This window comes from Scylla paramamosain, chromosome 19 (assembly GCF_035594125.1).
Source record: "Scylla paramamosain isolate STU-SP2022 chromosome 19, ASM3559412v1, whole genome shotgun sequence".
In the NCBI taxonomy this organism is placed as follows: Eukaryota; Metazoa; Arthropoda; class Malacostraca; order Decapoda; family Portunidae; genus Scylla; species Scylla paramamosain.
In genome coordinates, this window is record NC_087169.1 from 9,367,967 (window position 1) to 9,393,006 (window position 25,040).

At 39.5% G+C, this 25,040-nt stretch overlaps 1 protein-coding gene across 6 annotated transcripts in view; it reads right to left on the reverse strand.

The window, feature by feature from the left end:
* LOC135109616 (uncharacterized) overlaps nucleotides 1-25,040 on the reverse strand; it is a 375,792-nt gene that overhangs the window by 333,020 nt on the left and 17,732 nt on the right. For all 6 annotated transcript variants that reach the window (XM_064021045.1, XM_064021044.1, XM_064021043.1 and 3 more), the window contains exons 2-3: nucleotides 24,888-24,988; nucleotides 10,491-10,576 (exon numbers count right to left, since the gene is read on the reverse strand). In XM_064021045.1, coding sequence (XP_063877115.1) covers nucleotides 10,491-10,576; nucleotides 24,888-24,988 — 187 coding nt within the window. The remainder of the gene's footprint in view (nucleotides 1-10,490; nucleotides 10,577-24,887; nucleotides 24,989-25,040) is intronic.

The window sequence follows — 25,040 nt, forward strand, 5'->3', positions numbered from 1 at the left end:
ATAGTTATTGTTGGTGATATTAATTGTAAGGAGATAAATTGGAAGACATTGACAACTACTGGAAGTGAAAACTCATGGAGTAATAGACTGTTAAACTGGGCAGTGGAAAACTTAATGACTCAATGGGTTGATTGTGATACCAGATTTAGTGGAAGAGATAAACCATCAAGACTTGATTTAGTGTTTACCAAGGACATAAAAATTATTGAAACCATATACTATGATAGCCCTCTAGGTAAAAGTGATTATGCGTTGATGGAATTTAAATGAAAAATGAAAATGTAATCATTGATGAAAATTATAAGATGAAAAGATTTAAATATAGTAAAGCTGACTTTTAAAAATTAAGAAAGTATTTTGTTTCCATGGAATGCAAAGACTGAAGATACAAATGTTTGGGAAAATGGGATAAATTTATAGGGATATATAATTCTGCTGTGGAGAAATTTGTACCTAGAGGAGGAGCAAGATGTAGAAAGGGTAAAGAATGGTTCAATACAAAATGCAAAGAGGCTAGAAATTGTAAGATAAATGCTTAGAATAGATGGAAGAAGAGGTAAACTGAGAGCAGATGGGAGGAATCTATTGATGCTAGAAATAAGTATGTTGAGATGATAAGAATGGAGAGAAGAAACTACGAAAGCGATATAATAGATGTGTATAAATGAACCCAAACTGTTCTTTGGACATATTAATAGGAAGATGAAGAAGAAGGAAGGTGTATCAAGATTGAAAGTTGAAGGAAAAATCTATGAGGATGCACAGGACATGGCGAAGGTTGTGAACAATAGTTTCGGATCAGTATTTACTATGGAAGTGGAGTTTGATGCTGGAAGGGATAAGTTGGTGAGGAATATACTAAGTACAGTCCCAGTCAGTTGTGAGGAAATACTTAAGATGATGGAAGAACTTGATGTAAATAAAGCAACTGGTCCAGATGGAGTATCAAACTGAATATTGAAGGAATGTACAGAACAACTGGCTGATAAAATTCAGTCTTTGAATATTGAAGGAATGTACAGAACAACTGGCTGATAAAATTCAGTCTTATGGTGACATCACTATCACAGAGAAGAGTACCAAAAGATTGGAAGAGAGCAAATATTACACCAGTATTCAAAGGAGGAAATAAAGAAAACCTACTAAACTAAAGACCAGTGTCTTTGACTAGTGTTGTAGGAAAACTAAGTGAAAGAATAATAAAGGAAAGATGGATGGAACACTTGGGAAGAGATAAAGTTTTGGTAAAGTGTCAATGTGGATTTAGGAGGGGAAGATCATGCTCCATGAACTTATTGTCCCTTTATTCAAGGGTAGTCAATATTGTGCAGGAGAGAGACAGATGGGTGGATGGTGTCTACTTAAACTTGAAGAAAGTGTTTGACAGTATCACACCAAAGATTGCTATAGAAGATAAAAAAAATTATGGAAAAATTGGAAGAAGACTGTTGGAGTGGATGGAGGATTATATGGATGATAGGGAGATGAGAACAGTAATACAAGACCAGAATTCATCTTGGCTGAAAGTAACTAGTGGTGTCCCACAGGGGTCAGTCATGGGACCGATAATGTTTGTAATATATGTGAATGAAATAAATGAAGAAATAGACAGTTATATGAACTTATTTGCAGATAATGCTAAGCTGATGAGAAGGGTAGAAAATGTAAATGGCTGTATGGTACCGCAAGATGATTTAAATAAGATAAATAGATGGAGCAAATCTTGGCAAATGGAATTCAATGTAAGTAAATGTAAAGTAATGGAGTTTGGTAAGAGTAAGAAAAGAATACAATATCATTATGAGATGGATGATGTGAAGTTACTGAAATCAAGAGGAAGTGGATTTGGGAGTAACAGTTACTGAAAATTTGACTCCAGGCAGACACAATGATAAAATTACTGGAGAGATGATGAATTTGTTAAAAAAAATAATAATGTCATTCTCATATTTAGATTAAGAAATATAAAAAAAACTTGTTGATTTCAATGATAAGACCAAAATTGGAATATGCGGCAGTGGTGTGGTTTCCTGATATAAAGAGGAATATTGTAAAATTAGAAGGAGTATATAGAGCAGTCACTAAGATGGTTCCAGAGTTGAGTAAGTCAAAATATGAAGAGAGATTAAGAATGTTGGAAATTCCTACTCTTGAAAATAGGAGAGAGAAAGAGGAGATTTAATAAACATCTATAGAATGATAAATGGTATGGGAAATGTGGACAAAGAATGTTTTATAAATTTAGACACACAGAATACAAGGGTACAAAGAAAGAAATTGAAAAAAAGTTAACTGTAGAAGAGACATCAAAAAGTATAGTTTTCCTCACAGAAGTGTGAACAAATGGAATGAACTCAGTGAAGACATTGTCAATGCTGTAACTGTCCATGGTTTTAAGACAAAACTGGATAGATATAGAGATGGGATACTATGAGATTACTCCCCTCCCATAAACCACAACTAGGTAAATAAACACACACACACACACACACACACACACACACATAAAGATCTGACAGGCAAGTGACAAGGTAAGACACATATTTACAAAAATCAGTGTTTTCAGACCTAGTGAAAGACTTTGAGGTGGAGAATTGAAGAAATAAATAAAAAAAAATAATAAAAATAAAAAAGCAGTGATCTTATCTTCAAACTCAGACAGTTATAAATCTTATAAAAACTCCCTTCTGTACTGATATTTTTTACATTTTCCCTTAATCCATATCAAGATTTTTTTTGTATTTTCTTTTCTAGTTATGTATTATGAATCTCAAAAAAGAAAATATCATGATCAACACAAGACCTGGCTAAGTTGAACCAAGTTTTATGAGTTTTAGAATTAGGGAAAGTGTGTGGAATGTACAGTGGATACTGAAAATACTAGGACCCACATAAAAAACATACCTGGCAGTCAACAAAATGAAATAAATGATGAAGATACAGATCAAATTTAAGAAACATTCACCTAATACCCTGCCATCTCCCCCCTTGGCCTTCAGTCCAGATCTGTTGTGGCATGCTCTCACATAGGCTCCTGAAGTAATCCAAACTCGTATCCTGGCACCAGACACATGTGATGACCTCCTGCAGCTGCAGTACTGATGACATCTGTGCATCCCTCACCTTCTTCAGGACATTCCAGGCATTCTCTATAGGATTTAAATACAGGCTCTTACCTGGCTACTTTATTATGAGGATATTCTTCTCATTGAGAAAGTGTTTCACTTTTTTTGCAGCATGACAGGGGCATCATCATGTAAGAACACTGTGGTGCCATGAATGGCATAAGAGTTGATCATGTGTTCCCTTAAAACTTGGATGTAGCAATCCATATTCATCACATTTTTAGGCAAGAAGTAGTCCACCCCTCCCTACATTCCCAATGAAACAACCCAAAATCATTATAGAAACACTGTTCTTCATTGTTTTAATGGTGTACCTAGGGTCATACCAATTATATCTGAGGGGATGCCTTACATGAAGTCTGTGGGATGTCACAACTTGAAAACTGCTCTCATTGGACCAGAGAACCTTCTGCCACTCTATCACTGACCAGTTCTTGTGCTCTTTAGCAAAAGCAAGCTGCTTATGCTGCATGGTGCCAATCAGTAGGGGTTTGTGTGCTGCCACACAATTTGGTATGCCAAGGTGATGCTTGAGGTGGTGTTGAATAGTGTAAATGGCATCTTTAAAAAGTTTGGGGTAATTTCTTGAGACCTTTTGCTATCAGCCTAGGGCAATGATTCTCAAAGTGTGTGCCACAGCACACTAGAGTGCCGCCATTATCTCCTTGGTGTGCTGTGAAAATTTGGGTGGGATTTTGATTTGTGTACATAATATAATGAAACTATTGTAAATTGTAATTCATATTTATTAATGGTGACTAATTATGTATATATATATATATATATATATATATATATATATATATATATATATATATATATATATATATATATATATATATATACTAGGAGGCAGTAGACACCTGCCGAAACAATAATTACTCCCAGTGAGGTCTAAAGCACTGTTCAAGGGGTGCTGTGAACTTATCATTAAACCCAGCTGTGACCTCACTGAACGTTTCCCTTTGTGTCTCACAACACAAGGGGGCAGTCACAGCCTGCCCTCTAAAGACAACTCTCTTCCTCCACACAAAACTACAAGCACCTAATAACACACACACCCTTCACTCAAAAATTTTAAAATCATCATGGCGACTCCTACACCAGCCTCGGAGTCCCCATCTGGGGAGGGGACCATAAATGTCCCCAGGTCGGACTGCCTTTCTGTCAACGACCCTAAGTGTCTTGACACTCCCCTCAACTTTTTCTTCATTAACTTCTGCAACATTCGCGGAAGATCTAATTTTCAATCTGTAGAACACCACCTCTCCTCTTCTAAAACCTCATCTTCTTTTCCTCACTGAAACTCAGGTATCTGAGGCAACTGACAGTAGCTCCTTTTCTGTTCCCTCCTACTTTCTCTATCCTCATTTTCGATCCAAAGCTGGATGCTGCGTTTATGTGCGCAATGACTTAACCTGCTCTCGTGCCCACGCTCTTGAATCTTCCGAGTTTTCCACCATCTGGCTACGACTACAGAGTCACTCTCATACTAAATTTATCTGTGCTGTATACCTCTCTCCTAACTCCTCTGACTATTAGAAATTCTTTGACTACTTAACTTCCAAAGTGAAGCACATTCTGACTCTCTTCCCTTTTGCAGAGTTCTCCATTCTTGAAGACTTCAATGTTCACCACCAGCTTTGGCTTTCCTCTCCCTTCACTGACCATCCTGGTGAACTAGCCTACAACTTTGCTATCCTCCATGACCTAGAGCAATTGGTGCAACACCCTACTCATATTCCTGACCGTCTTGGAGATACGCCCAACATTCTTGACCTTTACCTGACCTCTAATCCTTCTGCTTATGCTGTCACCCTTTCTTCTCCGTTGGGCTCCTCCAATCACAATCTCATATCTTTATCTTGTCCTATCACTCCAATCCCTCCTCAGGATCCCCCTACGCAAAGGTGCCTCTGGCGTTTTGCCTCTGCTAGTTGGGGGGACCTGAGGAGGTATTTTGCTGATTTTCCTTGGAATGACTACTGCTTCCGTGTCAGAGACCCGTCTTTGTGTGCTGAGCGCATGACAGAGGTGATAGTGTCTGGCATGGAGGCATACATTCCTCACTCTTTTTCTCGTCCTAAACCTTCTAAACCTTGGTTTAACACAGCTTGTTCTCGTGCTATACATGATAGAGAGGTGGCCCACAAAAGGTACTTAAGCCTTCCATCACCAGAATCTCATGCACTTTATATTTCTGCCCGGAACCATGCCAAGTTTGTTCTCCAACTAGCCAAAAACTCCTTCATTAACAGAAAATGTCAAAACCTTTCAAGATCTAACTCCCCCCATGATTTCTGGCATCTAGCCAAAAACATCTCCAATAACTTTGCTTCTTCTTCTTTCCCTCCTCTACTTCAACCAGATGGCACCACTGCTATCACATCTATTTCTAAAGCTGAACTCTTTGCTCAAACCTTTGCTAAAAACTCTACCTTGGACGATTCTGGGCTTGTTCCTCCCTCTCCTCCACCCTCTGACTACTTCATGCCACCTATTAAAATTCTTCGCAATGATGTTTTCCATGCCCTTGCTGGCCTAAACCCTCGGAAGGCTTATGGACCTGATGGGGTCCCTCCTATTGTTCTCCAAAACTGTGCCTCCGTGCTTGCACCTTGCCTAGTCAAACTCTTTCAGCTCTGTCTGTCAACATCTACCTTTCCTTCTTGCTGGGAGTTTGCCTACATTCAACCTGTTCCTAAAAAGGGTGACCGTTCTAATCCCTCAAACTACCATCCTATTGCTTTAATTTCCTGCCTATCTAAAGTTTTTTAATCTATCCTCAACAGGAAGATTCTTAAACATCTATCACTTCACAACCTTCTATCTGATCGCCAGTATGGGTTCCGTCAAGGCCGCTCTACTGGTGATCTTCTGGCTTTCCTTACTGAGTCTTGGTCATCATCTTTTAGAGATTTTGGTGAAACTTTTGCTGTTGTCTTGGACATATCAAAAGCTTTTGATAGAGTCTGGCACAAAGCTTTGATTTCCAAACTACCCTCCTACGGTTTCTATCCTTCTTTCCTTTCTGACCGTTCTATTGCTGCTGTGGTAGACGGTCACTGTTCTTCTCTTAAATCTATTAACAGTGGTGTTCCTCAGGGTTCTGTCCTGTCACCCACTCTCTTCTTATTATTCATTAATGATCTTCTAAACCAAACTTCTTGTCCTATCCACTCCTACGCTGATGATACCACCCTGCACTTTTCCACGTCTTTTCATAGACGTCCAACCCTTCAGTAGGTAAACATATCACGCAGGGAAGCCACAGAACGCCTGACTTCTGATCTTTCTAAAATTTCTGATTGGGGCAGAGCAAACTTGGTATTATTCAATGCCTCAAAAAGTCAATTCCTCCATCTATCAACTCAACACAACCTTCCAGACAACTATCCCCTCTTCTTCATTGACACTCAACTGTCCCCCTCTTCTACACTGAACATCTTTGGTCTGTCCTTTACTTATAATCTGAACTGGAAACTTCACATCTCATCTCTAGCTAAAACAACTTCTAAGAAGTTAGGTGTTCTGAGATGTCTCCGCCAGTTTTTCTCACCCCTCCCAGCTGCTAACTCTGTACAAGGGCCTTATCCGTCCATGTATGGAGTATGCTTTACATGTCTGGGGGGGTTCCACTCATACTGCTCTTCTAGACAGGGTGGAATCAAAAGCTTTTTGTCTCATCAACTCCTCTCCTCTAACTGACTGTCTTCAGCCTCTCTCTCACCGCCGCAATGTTGCATATCTAGCTGTCTTCTACCGCTATTTTCATGCTAACTGCTCTTCTGATCATGCTAACTGCATGCCTCCCCTCCTTCCGCGGCCTCGCTGCACAAGACTTTCTTCTTTCTCTCACCCCTATTCTGTCCACCTCTCTAACGCAAGAGTTAACCAGTATTCTCAATCATTCATCCCTTTCTCTGGTAAACTCTGGAACTCCCTGCCTGCTTCTGTATTTCCACCTTCCTATGACTTGAATTCCTTCAAGAGGGAGGTTTCAAGACACTTATCCACCAATTTTTGACCACTGCTTTGACCCTTTTATGGGACTGGCATTTCAGTGGGCATTTTTTTTATTAGATTTTTGTTGCCCTTGGCCAGTGTCCTTCCTACATAAAAAAAAAAATATATATATATATATATATATATATATATATATATATATATATATATATATATATATATATATATATATATATATATATATATATATATATATATATATATATATATATATATATATATATATATATATATTTTATTATTTTTTTTTTTAAGAGGACAGGTGTGCCACAAAAATATCAGTTGTTTCTTAATGCAACATCATACTAAATAGTTCAAAAACCACTGGCCTAGGGTTTCATTTCACAGCTAGCTTGAGAAGGTAGTCAGTGAGTGGTGTCACTTTTCTTGACCTTCCATAATGCTTTCTATATTAGGTCATGGCATTAGGTGGCAACTCACTCATGGCAATAAGCAGGTGTATGATGGTGGACTTCCCTTTCTCTGTTCTCCTCACTATTTCTTTAATCGGCACTTTCTCCTCCTGTAGAGTCAGAATATGGGCTTTTCCACATCAGTCAGTTACATAGGACCCATCCTGACCTACAGGGTTGGGTCTGGAGCAGCAACAAAGAAAGCAAAAAAATGAAGGAAAAAAAATAATAGATAAATAAATAAATAAGTGGGTGCATAAACCTTGTACTATGCATAGATGGGCACTGACATGCTAGCCAGCATCGTTTAAACACACAGTAAAGGTTCCTTAGTTGCCAAATACCAATAAGTGATGTCATATCAGCTTATATTAATTTTGGTGCAATAAAAACAGAGACTGCACATCTGCCTCCTAAAATGAGGCTAGGTCCAAGTATTTTCAGCACCCATTGTATGCCACCATGCCAAAGATAATCCACTGTGTTAGGCATTCTCTGACACATACATTGCCATATGTTACATCAGTTGCCAAAATAGGAATATGATGTGAAAAGAAGTATATAGTACTCTCTTGAGTATCACAATTATTTTTTTTCCAAGGTATAGAACTAAAATCAAGGATTGTACTTGTTTTCTTTCCAAAGCATAGCACTAAACTCGAAGATCACACTTGCTTTCTTCCCAAGGCACTGTGCTAAACACAAGGCTCACAGAACAAGGGGCATTGAAAACACTGAAAAAACGCTGCATGGCCTAGAACTGTGTGAGTGTGCATTTTGTCCTACCAATGATCTGGCTTTCTTTACTGAGTCTTGGTCATCCTATTTTAGGGATTCTGGTGAAACTTTCAATGTTGCCTTAGACATATCGAAACTTTTGACTAAGTCTGGCACAAAGCTTTCATTTCCAAACTACATTCCTACAGCTTTTATCCTTCTCCACGTAACTTCAAGTTTCCTTTCTGACACTTCTATAGCTGTTGTGGTAGATGGTCACTGTTCTTTCTCTAAGTCTATTAACAGTGGTGTTCCTCAGGATTATGTCATGTCACTCACTCTCTTCCTATTATTCATCAATGACCTCAACCAAATTTTTTGTCCTATCCACTCCTACACTGATAATACTATCCTGCACTTTTCCACATCTTTTTGTAGATGTCCAGCCCTTCAGAAAGTAAACAGTTCATGCAGGGAAGCCACAGAACATCTGACTTCTGATCTCTCTAAAATCTCTGATTGGGACAGAGCAAACTTAGTATTGTTCAATTCCTCAAAAACTCAATTCCCCCATCTTTCAGCTCAACACAATCTTCCAGATAACTATCCCCTCTTCTTCAGTGACACTCAACTGCAAGACTGAACATCTTCAGTTTACAACCTAAAATGGAAATTTCACATCTCATCTCTAGTTAAAACAGTTTCTATGAAGTTCAGCACTGAGTCATCTCCACCAGTTTTTTTCTCACTGATCTCAACTGCTAACTCTGTACAGGGGCCTTATCCATCCATGTATGGAGTATGCTTCACATGCAAGGGGGGGGGAGGGTGGTGTCCACTCATATCACTCTTTTAGACATAAAGGAATCAAAAGCTTTTCACCTTATCAACTCCTCTCCTCTAAACGACTTTCTTCAGCTTTTCTCTCATCACCGCAATATTGCATTTCTTACTATCTACTACCACTATTTTCATGCCAACTACCCTTCTGATCTTGCTAACTGCATGCCTCCACTCCTCCTGTGGCCATGCTGCACAGGACTTTCTTTCATCCCTATTCTATCCACCTCTCTAATGCAAAAGTTAACAAGTATTCTCAATCACTCATCCCTTTCTCTGGTAAACTATGAGATTCCCTGTCTGCTTCTGTGCTTCCTCCTTCTTATGACTTGAACTATTTCAAGGTTTCAAGACACTTATTCTTTACTATTTAATCATGCTATCTGGCACTACTCTGGGAACTAGCATTTAAGTGGGCCTTTTTTTATTGAGATTTTTGTTGCCCTTGGCCAACAGCCCTCTTGCATCATAAAAAAAAAAAAAAAAATGCCTGATACAGCAATATGGTGGTGCTGCTCAGCACATATGGAAGTGAGTATGTGTCTGTTTTGTCCTCATATCTGGCATGATGCAGCAATGCCAAGGTGCAGTGTCATGGCATCTAGAATTGTATGAGTGTTTTGTCCCCACTTCCAGCATGATGCAGCAGTGCAGCAGTGTAGTGCCACAACATCTAGAACTGTTAGTGTGTTTATCCTCACTTCTAACATGATACAGTGGTGTAGCTGTTCAGCACCATGCCATCTAGAACTGTGTGTGTGTGTGTGTGTGTGTGTGTGTGTGTGTGTGTGTGTGTGTGTGTGTGTGTGTGTGTGTGTGTGTGTGTGTGTGTGTGTATTTTGTCTGAACATCTAATGTGACACAGTGATGTCATGGTGCAGTGCCACAACATCTATAACTATGTGAATGTGTGTTTTGTTCTCACATTTGGTGACATAGCAATGTGGTGATGAAGTGCTGCCGCAGCATGACACAATGCAGTGATTATGAAACTTAGATACCATGAAAACCAGGGGGATGGGGGGGAGCACTGTAGATATTATGAATGGATTAAAATTAATCCCAGCAACATGAAATTTCAGGGAAGTCTTAAATTAATATAATTAATATATGAAGACAGGACTACCTGACAGCAGTTCTATTAGAACACAAGTGACAGACAAAACACAAAAAACAGAGAAAAAATAAATAAATAGGTAGAGACATAAATATCAACACTCCAAAAAAAGGGGAATAAAGGAGTACAAAGACAAAACAGAAAGACAGAGATGTAAATAACCACAGACATGACAGAAAAGAGACATTAAGGCACATAAACATGAAAGGTGATACATAAAGTAATACAAGGAATACAAGGAATAATATTAACCTTCACATCTGACACTTTGTTTGGGTTCTCTTTTCTGCCTGTGAGCCAAGGAAATTGCATCAGCACTGGACTGAAGCCAGGAGTATCTGAAACAAGATGTGAAAGTTATCAGTTCCTTCATATTTATAAGAAAATAATTCAGGGCACACTTTCCTCTAGAGCAGTGCTTCTTAACCTATGGTGCTGAGATCAATTGTAGGGATGCAGGAAAATGCTGCTTATAGTATGGTACAATGTTAGTGTTCCTCACAAGGGATACTTTTAGACAAGGGTACATTTTTCATTTCATAAACTTTAACCTCATTTTCAATTGTGTTGATGCAAGCAACTATAGTCAATATAACCAGATGTTTGCCAGAGTGCTAGACTGCCTGGACCTGACTACTGGAGGTGCTGAGGCCAGAAAAGATTAAGAAATGCTGCTCTAGGGGCACAGCTTAACATTTTCTGTGCCCAAAATGCCAGTGACATTGAAGATACTTAAAGATAGATTTTCACATTTCAGCTTCATCAAATAGTGGCCCATTCCCTATACTGAAGCAGCAGTTCAAACACACCACACTATCATATTTAAAGCAGGGCTGGCATTAAAAAAAAACACCCAGAAAGGGGGAAAAAAAAAGCCTAAGTGGGTTTTTGCGTTAAAAAATATTTAACATGTCAAAATTTAATTCTATATGGTATAGATAAGTAAGGTCTATATATGTACATACACATAAAAAAATGTAAACATAGCCAAGCCTGACCCATTCATTTACTATACAGTACAAATTAACACAGGCTTTGTCCAACTGGACCAACCTGTATCAGCATGACCTAAACAAAATGTCAAAATCTTTCAAGATCTAACTCTTCTCATGACTTCTGGCACTTAGCCAAAAACATCTCCAAAAACTTTACTTCTTCATCTTTCCCTCCTTTATTTCAACCTGATGGCACCACTGCCATCTCATCTTTTTCTATAACTGAACTCTTCGCTCAAATCTTTACTAAAAACTCTACCTTGGATGATTCACGGCTTGTTCCTCCCTCTCCTCCACCCTCTGACTACTTCATGCTACCCACTAAAATCCTTCACAATAATGTTTTCCATGCCCTCACTGGCCTAAATCCTCAGAAGGCTTGTGGATCTGATGGGGTCCCTCTTTTTGTTCTCTGAAACTGTGCCTCCATGTTTGTGCCTTGCCTAGTCAAACTCTTTCAACTCTGCTTATCAACATCTACCTTTCCTTCTTGCTGGAAGTCTGCCTACATTCAGCCTGTTTCTAAAAAGGGTGACCATTCTAATCCCTCAAACTACTGTCCTATTGCTTTAACTTTCTGCTTCTCTAAAGTTTGGAATCTATCCTCAACAAGAAGATTCTGAAACATCTATCACTTCACAACCTTCTATCTGATCACCAGTATGGGTTTCGTCAAGGCCACTCTACTGATGATCTTTTGGCTTTCCTTACTGAGTCTTGGTCATCTCTTTCAGTGATTTTGGTGAAACTTTTGCTGTTGCCTTAGGCATATCAAAAATTTCTGACAGTGTCTGGCACAAAGCTTTGACTTCCAAACTACCCTCCAATGGTTTCTATCCTCTCTGTAACTTCATCTCAAGTTTCCGTTCTGACTACTCTATTGCTGCTGTGGTAGTTGGTCACTGTTCTTCTCCTAAATCTATTAACAGTAGTGTTCCACAGGATTCTGTCCTGTTACCTACTCTCTTCCTATTATTCATCAATGATCTTCTAAATCAAACTTCTTGTCCTATCCACTTCTACAGTGATGATACCAACCTGCATTTTTCCATGTCTTTTCATAAATGCCCAACCCTTCAGGAAGGAAACAGTTCTCACAGGGAAGCCACAGAATGCCTGACTTCTGATTTCTCTAAAATTTCTGATAGGAACAGAGCAAACTTAGTATTGTTCAATATCTCAAAACTAAATTCCTCCATCTATCAACTTGACACAACCTTCCCGACAACTTCTTCAATGACACTCAACCGTCCCCTTCTTCTACACTGAACATCCACAGACTTTCCTTTTCTTATAATCTAAACTGGAAACTTCACATCTCATCTCTAGTTAAAACAGCCTCTATGAAGTTAGGTATTCTGAGATGTTTCCACCAGTTTTTCTCACCCTTCCAGCTGCTAACTCTGTACAGGTGCCTTATCCGTTCATGTATGGAGTATGCTTCACATATCCAGGGGGCTTCCAATCATGCCACTCTTCTTGACAGGGTGATCAAAAGCTTTTCATCTCATCAACTCCTCTCCTCTAACTGATTGTCCTCAGCCTCTTTCTCATCACCACAATGTTGCATCTCTTGCTATCTTCTACTGCTATTTTCATGCTAACTGTTCTTCTGATCTTTCTAACTGCATGCCTCCTCTCCTCCCATGGCCTTGCTGCAAAAGACTTTCTTCTTTCTCTCACCCCTATTCTGTCCACCTCTCTGATGCAAAAGTTGACCAGTATTCTCAATCATTCATCCTTTTTTCTGGTAAACTCTGGAACTCCCTGACTACTTTTACATTTCATCTTTCCTATGACTTGAACTCTTTCAAGAGGGAGGTTTCCAGACATTTAGCCTGTAATTTCTGACTACCGCCTTCGACTCTGTTTAGAGACTGGCACCTCAGTGGGCCTTTTTTTTTATTATATTTTTGTTGCTCTTGACCAGTCCCCCTCTTACATGAAAAAGAAAACACTTCAAGCCTTTTGTTTCACTCTAGATTATCTTTTTAATTGCTAATTTTACACTGATTTACATATAAATATGATGAATAAACAAAAATAAATAAATAAACCCTTCCCAAAAAAAACAATAACCCTCCAAAAAAAACAATAACCCTCCAAAAAAACTAAACCCACCAAAAAAAGTGGGTTTTTTTTTATTAAACCTAGATTTTTTCAAACCCTGACTGAAAGTAACAATTTTCCTCTCCTTGCCACAGATGCAGCTCTCAACAAGATTTTAGCTTTTTTTGCATTTTGAAGATGAAAGATATACAAGGATTTCCATTTAGTTAAACATGATAGAGGCACAGAGAGCACAATATCATAAAAAAAGTTATAATGGGTCAAACACATCCCTTCTAATGGGTTGTTTTAAGATGACAACCAAATAAAAGATAAGGAATTAATAAGGGATCCACTATTCAGTCCAACACTTCTGGCCTAGTATGGACCATCTGATCCAGTCAATTATCATTACCTGTTTACTAATGAGGTGGGAACCTTCAACCGCAATCATGTATTTAATTTGAGAATGTTAGTTCATCTGAATAACATGTTATCTTGTTCATCTGAATAAGATGCTTTGTGATTGTTTATAAAAGTAGGTGAAATGTTATTTTCAACTTGCTTATGCACTTTCTTACATACAGGATTGCACAGAAGTTTTTTTTTTCTCTATCCAGCATAGATACATTTCACTGTCAGATCATACATTTACTTTAACAAAAGTTTTTTTTTTTTTTTTTTTTTTTTTTTTTTTTTTATACTTAGCTAATTTAATACTTAGGTCAAGGGCAATTAATCCCTTCATACCCAGGACATACACATGGACATCAAGTTGTCTGATATTGGTAGTTATCTACTCAAGTCTGGTATAGCTCTCTTGGGCTCTTAGAAGTTCCACCCACCAATCAATCTGAAACAAACTGGAAACACTGCATGTTATATATTCTCTCAGCTGAAGCACTTTCCACACTTTTTTTTTTTTTTATGTAGGAAGGACACTGGCCAAGGGCAACAAAAAAAAAACAATAAAAAAAATGCCCACTGAAATGCCAGTTCCATAAAAGGGTCAAGGCAGTAGTCAAAAATTGATGAAAAAAATTGAAACCTCCCTCTTGAATGAATTCAAGTCATAGGAAGCTGGAAATACAGAAGCAGGCAGGGAGTTCCAGAGTTTACCAGAGAAAGGGATGAATGACTGAGAATACTGGTTAACTCTTGTGTTAGGGAGATGGACAGAATAGGGATGAGAGAAAGAAGAAAGTCTTGTGCAACGAGGCCGCAGGAGGAGGGGAGGCATGCAGTTAGCAAGATCAGAAGAGCAGTTAGCATGAAAATCGTGTAATCATGTAATCGTGGCCTGTATATTTTCCAGGCATCACACATCACCTTAGTAGAACACTTTGCTTAAAACAAACACAGCCATTTTGTTAGCTGAAGTAAGGAGCATTTTCCCATTAGGGTGGGGGTTGGATGGGCAATGACTGCTTTCCACAACTGGTGATCTTGTGCCATATGTTCTTCTATTCTCAACAAATTCATATCCTCTGTCACACACTTCCTCCACTTTTCTTTGGCCTTCCCACAAGCCATCGGCCTCCAACCCTCACCTCCTCCACCTTGCTCAACATCCCTCCCTCCGCCCTTCTCACGTGTCCAAACAATCTCAGTCTTCTCTTCCTTAGCTCAACAGAAAGGCCTTCAACACCACACATCTCCACCACCTCACTGCTAGATCTCCCATCTTACCACCTCACTCCTGCCACGTATCTCAGCATCCTGAGGTCACAGCTACATAGAATATCTGTCAGTCTGTTTGTCAGTGCTCATGTTTCTGCTCCATACATAAGAGCAGATCTGACATAAGCTCCATATACCCTTCCCCTGATCCTCAGTTTTATGCTGCAGTTCACCAATAAACTGGCAATTTCTCGCCATCTTCCCCATGCAGCTGTTACTCTTGCCCTTACTGTTCTCTCTACACCCGCTTCACAGTCCAACATATCTCCCAAGCAGCAGAACTGTTGTACCTCCTCCAACACACCTCCATTCACCTCCAAGCCAACATCCTCATCATCACCACTGCCACCACCACCCTCCTCCTCCTCCTCCTGCACACATCTTGGACATACAAAGTTCCGCGCCCCTCTGAGATTCCTCAGACCTGAGCATCGTTGGTGACACCATTTATTACACCTAGCACACAACACTGAGTTTGCTCCCACACCTCTTCTACAACATCCACATGGCCATTTTCCTGACTGAATTCTTTCTCTAGCTTCATTTCTGGTCACCATTAGTTTTGTTTTCTCCATGTTTATTTTTAGTCCCCTCTGCTCCATCCCCTCCTTCCACCTATTAAACATGTCGGTCACTTCTTCCCTTGATTCTTTTTTTTTTTTTTTTATGTAGGAAAAACACTGGCCAAGGACAACAAAAATCCAGTAAAGAAAAAAAATGCCCACTGAAATCCCAGTCCCATTAAAGGGTCAAAGCAATGGTCAAAAATTGATGGATAAGTGTCTTGAAACCTCCCTCTTGAAGGAATTCAAGTCATAGGAAGGTAGAAATACAGAAGCAGGCAGGGAGTTCCAAAGTTTACCAGAGAAAGGGATGAATGATTGAGAATACTGGTTAACTCTTGCATTAGAGAGGTGGACAGAATAGGGGTGAGAGAAAGAAGAAAGTCTTGTGCAGTGAGGCCGCGGGAGGAGGAGAGGCATGCAGTTAGCAAGATCAGAAGAGCAGTTAGCATGAAAATAGCAGTAGAAGACAGCTAGAGATGCAACATTGCAGCAGTGAGAGAGAGGCTGAAGACAGTCAGTTAGAGGAGAGGAGTTGCTAAGATGAAAAGCTTTTGATTCCACCCTGTCTAGAAGAGCAGTATGAGTGGAACCCCCCCCAGACATGTGAAGCATACTCCATACATGGAATGATAAGGCCATTGTACAGAGTTAGCAGCTGGGGAGGGGGTGGGTGAGAAAAACTGGCAGAGACATCTCAGAACACCTAACTCCATAGAAGCTGTTTTAGCTAGAGATGAGATGTGAAGTTTCCAGTTCAGACTATAAGTAAAGGACAGACCGAGGATGTTCAGTGTAGAAGAGGGGGACAGTTGAGTGTCATTGAAGAAGAGGGGATAGTTGTTTGGAATGTTGTGTCGAGTTGATAGATGGAGGAATTGAGTTTTTGAGGCATTGAACAATACCAAGTCTGCTCTGCCCCAATCAGAAATTTTAGAAAGATCAGAAGTCAAGCATTCTGTGGCTTCCCTGCATGAAATGTTTACCTCCTGAGGGGTTGGACGTCTATGAAAAGACGTGGAAAAGTGCAGGGTGGTATCATCAGCGTAGAAGTGGATAGGACAAGAAGTTTGGTTTAGAAGATCATTAATGAATAATAAGAAGAGAGTGGGTGATAAGACAGAACCCTGAGGAACACCACTGTCAATAGATTTAGGAGAAGAACAGTGACCATCTACCACAGCAGCAATAGAACAGACAGAAAGGAAACTTGAGATGAAGTTAAAGAGAGAAGGATAGAAGCCGTTGGAGGGTAGTTTGGAAATCAAAGCTTTGTGCCAGACTCTATCAAAAGCTTTTGATATGTCCAAGGCAACAGCAAAAGTTTCACCAAAATCTCTAAAAGAGGATGACCAAGACTCAGTAAGGAAAACCAGATCGCCAAAAGAGCGGCCTTGACGGAACCCATACTGGCGATCACATAGAAGGTTGTGAAGTGATAGATGTCTAAGAATCTTCCTATTGAGTATAGATTCAAAAACTTTAGATAGGCAAGAAATTAAAGCAATAGGATGGTAGTCTGAAGGATTAGAACGGTCACCCTTTTTAGGAACAGGCTGAATATAGGCAAGAAGGAAAGGTAGATGTTGACAGACAGAGCTGAAAGAGTTTGACTAGGCAAGAAGGAAAGGTAGATGTTGACAGACAGAGCTGAAAGAGTTTGACTAGGCAAGGTGCAAGCACAGAGGCACAGTTTCGGAGAACAATAAGAGGGATCCCATCAGGGATCAGCCTTCCGAGGGTTTAGGCCAGCAAGGGCATGGAAAACATCATTGTGAAGAATTTTAAAAGGTAGCATGAAGTAGTCAGAGGATGAAGGAGAAGGAGGAACAAGCCCAGAATTGTCCAAGGTAGAGTTTTTAGTAAAAATTTGTGAAGAGTTCAGCTTTAGAAATAGATGTGATAGCAGTGGTGCCATCTAGTTGAAAAAAAGGAGGGAAAGAAGATGTTTTTTGGCTAGATGCCAGAAGTCATGAGGGGAGTTAGATCTTGAAAGGTTTTGACACTTTGACAACTTTTGCTAGTTGGAGAACAGACTTGGCATGGTTCTGGGCAGAAATATAAAATGCATGAGATTCTGGTGATGGAAGGCTTAAGTACCTTTTGTGGGCCACCTCTCTATCATGTATAGCACGAGAACAAGATGTGTTAAACCAAGGTTTGGAAGGTTTAGGTCGAGAAAAAGTGAGGAATGTATGCCTCCATGCCAGACACTATCACCTCTGTTATGTGCTCAGCACACAAAGACTGGTCTCTGACACGGAAGCAGTAGTTGTTCCAAGGAAAATCAGCAAAATACCTCCTCAGGTCCCCCCAACTAGCAGAGGCAAAACGCCAGAGACACCTTCGCTTGGGGGATGCTGAAGAGGGATTGGAGCGATAGGACAAGATACAGATATGAGATTGTGATCGGAGGAGCCCAACAGAGAAGAAAGGGTGACAGCATAAGCAGGATTAGAGGTCTGGAAAAGGTCAAGAATGTTGGGCGTAGCTCCATGACGGTCAGGAATACGAGTAGGGTGTTGCACCAATTCCTCTAGGTCGTGGAGGATAGCAAAGTTGAAGGCTAGTTCACCAGGATGGTCAGTGAAGGGAGAGGAAAGCCAAAGCTGGTGGTGAACATTGAAGTCTCCAAGAATGGAGATCTCTGCAAAAGGGAAGGGGGCCAGAATGTGCTCCAGTTTGCAAGTTAAGTAGTCAAAGAATTTCTTATAGTCAGAGGAGTTAGGTGAGAGGTATACAGCACAGACAAAATTAGTTTGAGAGTGACTCTGTGGTCATAGCCAGATGATGGAAAACTTGGAAGAGCATGGGCACGAGAGCAGGTTAAGTCATTTCGCACATAAACGCAACATCCAGCTTTGGATCAAAAATGAGGAGAGAGAAAGTTGGAGGGAACAGAAAAGGGGCTACTGTCAGTTGCCTCAGACACCTGAGTTTCAGTGTTGTCAATACCAAATCATCGCCATAGAGTAGCTCCCATGGGCCATCTCCTCTTGCCAGTTTAGTAGCCTCCTCCATTACTGTGATAAAGAGTAGTGGATGAAGAGCTGATCCCTGGTATACTCCCACTCTTATGTCAAAGTCCCTTGATGTTCCTGCCAATGTTTTCACCCTTGATCTTGATTCCACATACAGAGACATGACTGCAGTCACAAGCCTTTCAGGCACTTTTTGTCTCCTTAGTGCCCACTCAATTGCTCTCCTTGGCACTCTGTCAAATGCCTTCTCTAAATCAACAAAAACATGAAATAGCTCCTTCCTTTCACTGAACTTCTCCTGTATTTGCCTCATTATAAAAATTGCATCTGTTGTCGATCTTCCTGGGCAAAATCCAAACTGTCGACCATCCACTTTTATCAGTTTCCTAAGCCTCTCCTCCAATACCTTTTCGAACAGTTTCATTCCATGTTCCAATGGTCTAATTCCTCTATATTTTCCGCACTCCAAGGCATCTCCTTTTCTGTTATAGATTGGCACCATCATACTATTTTTCCAGTCTTCAGGAATGTCTCCCTTGTCAATTATGCCTCTAAACACCCTTGTTAATTCTCTTATAACACCCGCTTCATTAACTCACTGGTGATTCCTGTTGGACCTGCGCTTTTCCACTTTTCATTCCTTTCAATGCTCTGTTCACCTCTTCCTCCGAGATTTATTCTATCAGAACTCCCACCATATCTACCTCTTCCAGGTTGTGTTCATTTTCCTGGTTTAACAGGTTTTCAAAGTAGCACCTCCACCTCTCAAGTATTTCTTCCTCCTTTATCTTGATAATTCCTCTTTCATCCTTTACATATTTTGCTCCAGTTACATCTTTCTTCTCTTCATTCATTTGTTTGCAATTTTGAACATATCTTTTTGCTTCTCACTACAATTCTGTTCTACATCCCAATTTTCCCACACCAACCTCTTTTCTCTGGCTACCTCCCTTTTAGTCTGCCTTGCTTTCTCTTTATATTCTCTCTTATCCTCATTATTCTGTGTTCTCTGCCATCTTTTGTATGCCCTTTTCTTTTCCTACACCACTCTCTGTACTGCTTCATTCCACCACCATGTTTTTCTTTGCCTTCTTCGGTGACCTGTTGTTTCACCACAGACTTCCTTTGCAGCCTCCAGAACATTTTTACTCAGTTCCTTCCATCCTCCTCTGTTTACCATATTTTTCTGTTGCACCTTCACTTCAAATTGTCTTTGTGTTTCCTCATCCTTCAATTTCTATTCTTTTATTTTCCTTTTTCCTCTCTGCTTCTTCTTTCTCACCAAGTTGGTCACATTTAGATCTGCTCTCAGTAGGCGGTGCTGTGTTAAACACATCTCTCCTGGGATGATCCTACAGTCTCTTACCCGTATCTCCCTTTCTCCTTCAGTAGTATGAAATCAATTTGTGTTTCTGCTTCTCCACTCTTGTATGCAATTTTTTTCTCCCTGTCTTTTTTAAACATAGTATTTATTATCCTCAGCTCTTTACTTTGGCAAAATTCCAGTATTCTTTCCCCTTCCCAATTTCTCACTCCCAATCCATAGATGCCCATGACTTCTTTGAATCCTCCTCTGTCATCTCCAATATGCCCATTTAGGTCGCCAGCAATGAGCAGTACCTCCGAGTCTGCCACTGTTGTCACATCATCCAACACACCCCAGAAGGCTTCCTTTTCTTCCTCTGGTCTACCCACTTGTGGTACATATACTGAAAAAATATTCCTGATTTTCCTCCCCACAATGATCTTCATCTTTATTATTCTTGCATTTATCCTTTCCACTTGTATCACATCTTCCACCAAATCTTCTCATACCAACAATCCTACACCTCCTGCTTTCTTCTTTTCCCCCACCCACCAGAACTCGTAGCGCTCCTCTCCGCAGCCAAACAGTTGCATCCTTGTCCCTTGTATTGGACTTCCTACACGCAACAAATGTCCACTCTCCTCTTCGCCAACATCTCCACTACTTCCCTATTCCTGCCCACCATTGACCCCACACTTACTGTGCCTACCTGCAGGTCTTCTCCCTCTCGTTTATCAGGTTTTTCCAGTCTGGAGATTCTTAGCACCTCCTGCCCACTTAAGGGCTGCCAGGGACTGGGGGCCGTTTCATGCGTTTCAGTCGTTTCAGTCATCATTTGTTGGTTGGTGCAAATTTTTACAGTAGCATGCCCTTGCTTACACCAACCACAGGTATCGGAGGTGGACCTAGCCTTTGCCTATGAAGGGCATAAACAGCAAGGCAGCAGGTGGCTTGGATTCAGTTTTCCTTCTTCTAGCCTCTGCCTCCAGAAGCACACGCTACAAGGCAGCAGGAACCCTAGGCAGGTGTTACCAGTCCGGGTCAAGAATGGATCTGGGAGCAATGGCAAATTAAAGGGTAATTCCACCTTCCTCACAACTCCGAAAGTCCCCAATCTGAGCCTCGTCACTGGATGCAGTTTATAGTCATACTCAAGACTTTTCTTTATGTCAATATATCACACACTGAATCCATTATTCTATGCTTTCAATAATAAATAAGGGACTAAACTAAGTTGCCACATAGTTATTTTCTCCTGGCAGATTTTTTCACACCAAGGAGGAGCGAGTTGCCAGCTTGTGCAATGTGACGCTCATGTCGGTAAGAGTTCTAATCACAAGTGTAACTGACTATACCTTATTTCAAAGACTGAATTAGTCTTACCCATTGTCTTTCCTCTAAACATATAAAAAACAAAGGAAACATTTATAGAAACTATAAATTAGTAATGAACAGTGGCTTTCATTTTGCCTTTTAGTATTTGAAATCAAGTAACTTTGTTCAAGAACTGAATTATGATACAGCAACCAAAGCAATTAGTAGTTCAAAATTTTGTTTGAAAACCAATTTGTTAAAAAAAGGGAGGTGTTCGGTAATTGAAGTTGCACTGTACAACACATCACGTGTCTTTGCTTATGTACATCTACAAGGTCATGAGAGAGAGAGAGAGAGAGAGAGAGAGAGAGAGAGAGAGAGAGAGAGAGAGAGAGAGAGAGAGAGAGAGAGAGAGAGAGAGAGAGAGAGAGATGCTTCTTCTTCATTGTTCAGCCATATGAATGTGTGCATGGGAGTTTATTTGCCTAATCGTATTTACATAGTTGTGCTTTATGGGAAAAGAACTATGCTCATGCTACCCCATCTCCATATTACTTAATAACCAACTTAGCCTTGAATCCACCTATACTTCTATATGGGAAACTATACGTTCTTTGATGTCTCTTTTACAGTCTCTTTCCATGTCCTTTAGAATCTTTTGTATCAAACTATCATGTCACTCCAGTCCACCTCCTCCACTTTATCATATGCTTTATATATTGCAATCAAGTCTCCCCTTTCTCTCCTTTTTTCTAACATTGGTAAATGTAATCTTGCCTGGCTTTTGATCTCTCTAAAATTTCTGATTAGGATACAGCAAACTTAGTATTATTCAATGCCTCAAAAACTCAATTCTTCCATCTATCAACTCAACACAACCTTCCAAACAACTATCTCCTCTTCTTCAATGACACTCAACTGTCCCCCTCTTCTACACTGAACATTCTCGGTTTGTCCTATACTTATAAACTTTTAACTTAACATCTCATCTTTAGCTTAAACAATTTCTATGAAGTAAGGCATTCTGAGTAGTCTCTGACAGTTTTCCTCACCCCTTTGCTATCACCTTCTTGGTATCTTCTACCACTATTTTCATGCTAACTGTTCTTCTGATCTTGCTAACTGCATGCCTCCCCTCCTGCCATGGCCTCGCTACACAAGACTTTATTCTTTCTCTCACCCCTATTCTGTCCAATTCCCTAATGCAAGAGTTAACCAGTATTTTCAATCATTCACCCCTTTCTCTGATAAACTCTGGAACTCCCTTCCTGCATCTGTATTTCCTCCTTCCTATAACTTGAACTCTTTCAAAAGGGAGGCTTCAAGATACTTACCCTCTATTATTTGATCATTCTATCTGATGTTGCTCTGGGAGTATGAGTGGACTTTTTTTTTTTTTTTTTTAACATTACATTGCATTAAAAAAAAATCTTCATATGACAAGTCCCTGATACTTGGTACCCTCTTCATTGTTGTTCTATGAACTCTCTACAACTTCCTTATATCCTTTTCTTGCAGGGTCACCATACTACAGTTGCATATTTCAATCTAGATCTAATCAGTGATATAATCATCTTCCTGACCATCTCTTTATCCATACATGCAAAAACCAGCCTTATTCTTTTCAACAAGTTATAAGTTTCTCCTGCAATTTTGCTAATGTGTCTCTCCAGGGTCAAATTTCCATTCACCCAGATCCTTTTTCTCTTCAGCTTTAGTCAACCTCTCACCATTCAATGCATCATATCCTTTTACTCTCCTCACACTCTTTCCAAACTCCATTACTTCACATTTCTTTAGATTAAACTCCATTTTCCATCTATGACTCCACTTCAATATCTTGTTCAGATCCTCTTGCAACACTCCACAATCTTCCTCACTATCAACTTCTTTCAGCAACTTGCCATCATACACAAAAAAGGCTCAAGTAGCTTTTCACATTCTCTGTCATATCACTTATATAGACTGCAAACATGATTGGTGTAAGTATGGAACCTTGGGATACTCTGCTTTCAGATTTCCTCCATGATAACTCCAAATCTTTCACCAATGTTCTCATCTCTATATCAATCAAGAAATTCTCCATCCATCTCAGCAGGCCACCCCCAAGACCACTGTCATGTTCCAGCTTCCACAACAATCTCCTACACAGTACTTTATCAAAGGCTTTCTTTAGGTCAAGACGTACACAATCTGCTCATCCATCACTCTCATGTATTATATTCACCACTCTTGAATAAAAACTCACCTCCCTTTTCTGGATCCCAAATCGTTGCTCTATCATCACTTCATTTTCTTCTAGGTAACGCATCTATTTATCCTTCGCTAATCTTTCACATATCTTACCACATTTGTTTGACACTGGTTCAATGGCTCTTCTTTGTTACCATCATTACAAATTGGAACTAAGTTTGCTCTCTTTCATTCAAACAGGACTCAACTTTCAATAATATCAAGAGCCACCCATGTCAACTGCTGACTGCATTTTTTCAATATCCATCCTGACACTCCATCAGGTCCAGCAGCCTTTCTAGTGTCATCTTTCTAAATGTTTCCACACATCTTCCTCAGTCATTTGAATTTCCCCTAGACCTGTTTCTTCACTCACCTCACTCTGCCCCACAAATGTCCTCACTTTTGTGAACAATGATTGAAAACTCTTATTCCTTATCTTCACCATGTCAGCCAGATCGTTCATCTTCAATCTATTATTGCTTCTCTGTTTTTTTCATTTTGCTATTCATATATCTGAAGAATAGTCTTGGTTCCTCCTTACATTTGTCCATAACATCCTTCTCATAATTTTTGCTTTCTTTTCTAATAACCCTTAGACTCTTATTTCTTGCACTTGTTTAATTTTGCTACAGCTCCTGTGTACTTTTCTCCTGCACAAATTTCATGCCTTCCCCCTCATCTCCCATGCTACTTCTATTGTACTAGTCTTTGTTATATCTTCTCTTTGTATTTACTTTTGGTACACATCTTTTCAATCCCTCCTCATATATGATGGTGAATGCTTTTCCCACTTCTTTTGCATACTTTCTGTCGTAATAAAACCGCTCCAATCCGTCTCACCATAGTATCTTCTCATTTATTAAAAATTAGTCTTATCATAGTTAAATATTTCATTCCTATAATCTTCACATCTACATTCTTCTTCCTTTTCTTTAATATGAAACTTTATCACCACACGGTCACTTTATCCTACTGAGCAATCATAGCTCATGTCTTTAACAATATCCTTTTACTTTTGCTAATACCAAATCGAGTCTTGATGGCTCCTCTCTTTCTCTGTATTTAGTGTTTACCACTGTGTTATAATATTATCATCGTATGTATATACAAGTTCATTTTCTTTTTTATTATTATTATTATTATTATTATTATTATGATTATACTACATGTATTATTATTTATCATTTATTCATTTTAAGATGCTTCCCATACCCCTTATGTTTTGACAGGATATTGTGTGGTATTTCCCATGTGCCTCTCAGTCAGAGGCCCATTTCTGACAGAGTAACATCTACATTTGAACTTGCATCTATTTGCTCTCCAAAAATATATAGATGTTACAGCATTGAATGGATTATTAAGAACACAGACCATATAAGGCCTTTACCAGCAGAATATAGGGGTATTAGCATTTGGAAAAAAATAAAATAAATAAAAATAAATAAATAAATAAATATGTAAATAAATAAATAAATAAATAAATAAATAAATAAATAAATACAAAAAATAATATGAGAGTAGCTTACTGTTACTTGATGTTAAGAGATAGTCCACATATGAGCATCTCTTCTTCTTCTGGGGTTCAGTATCATGGAGGATGACTTCTTCAAATTCATTTTCACTCTCTCTGCAAGCAAAGAAAAACAATCTTAGTCAAGAAAATCAAGAAACCAGCAGCC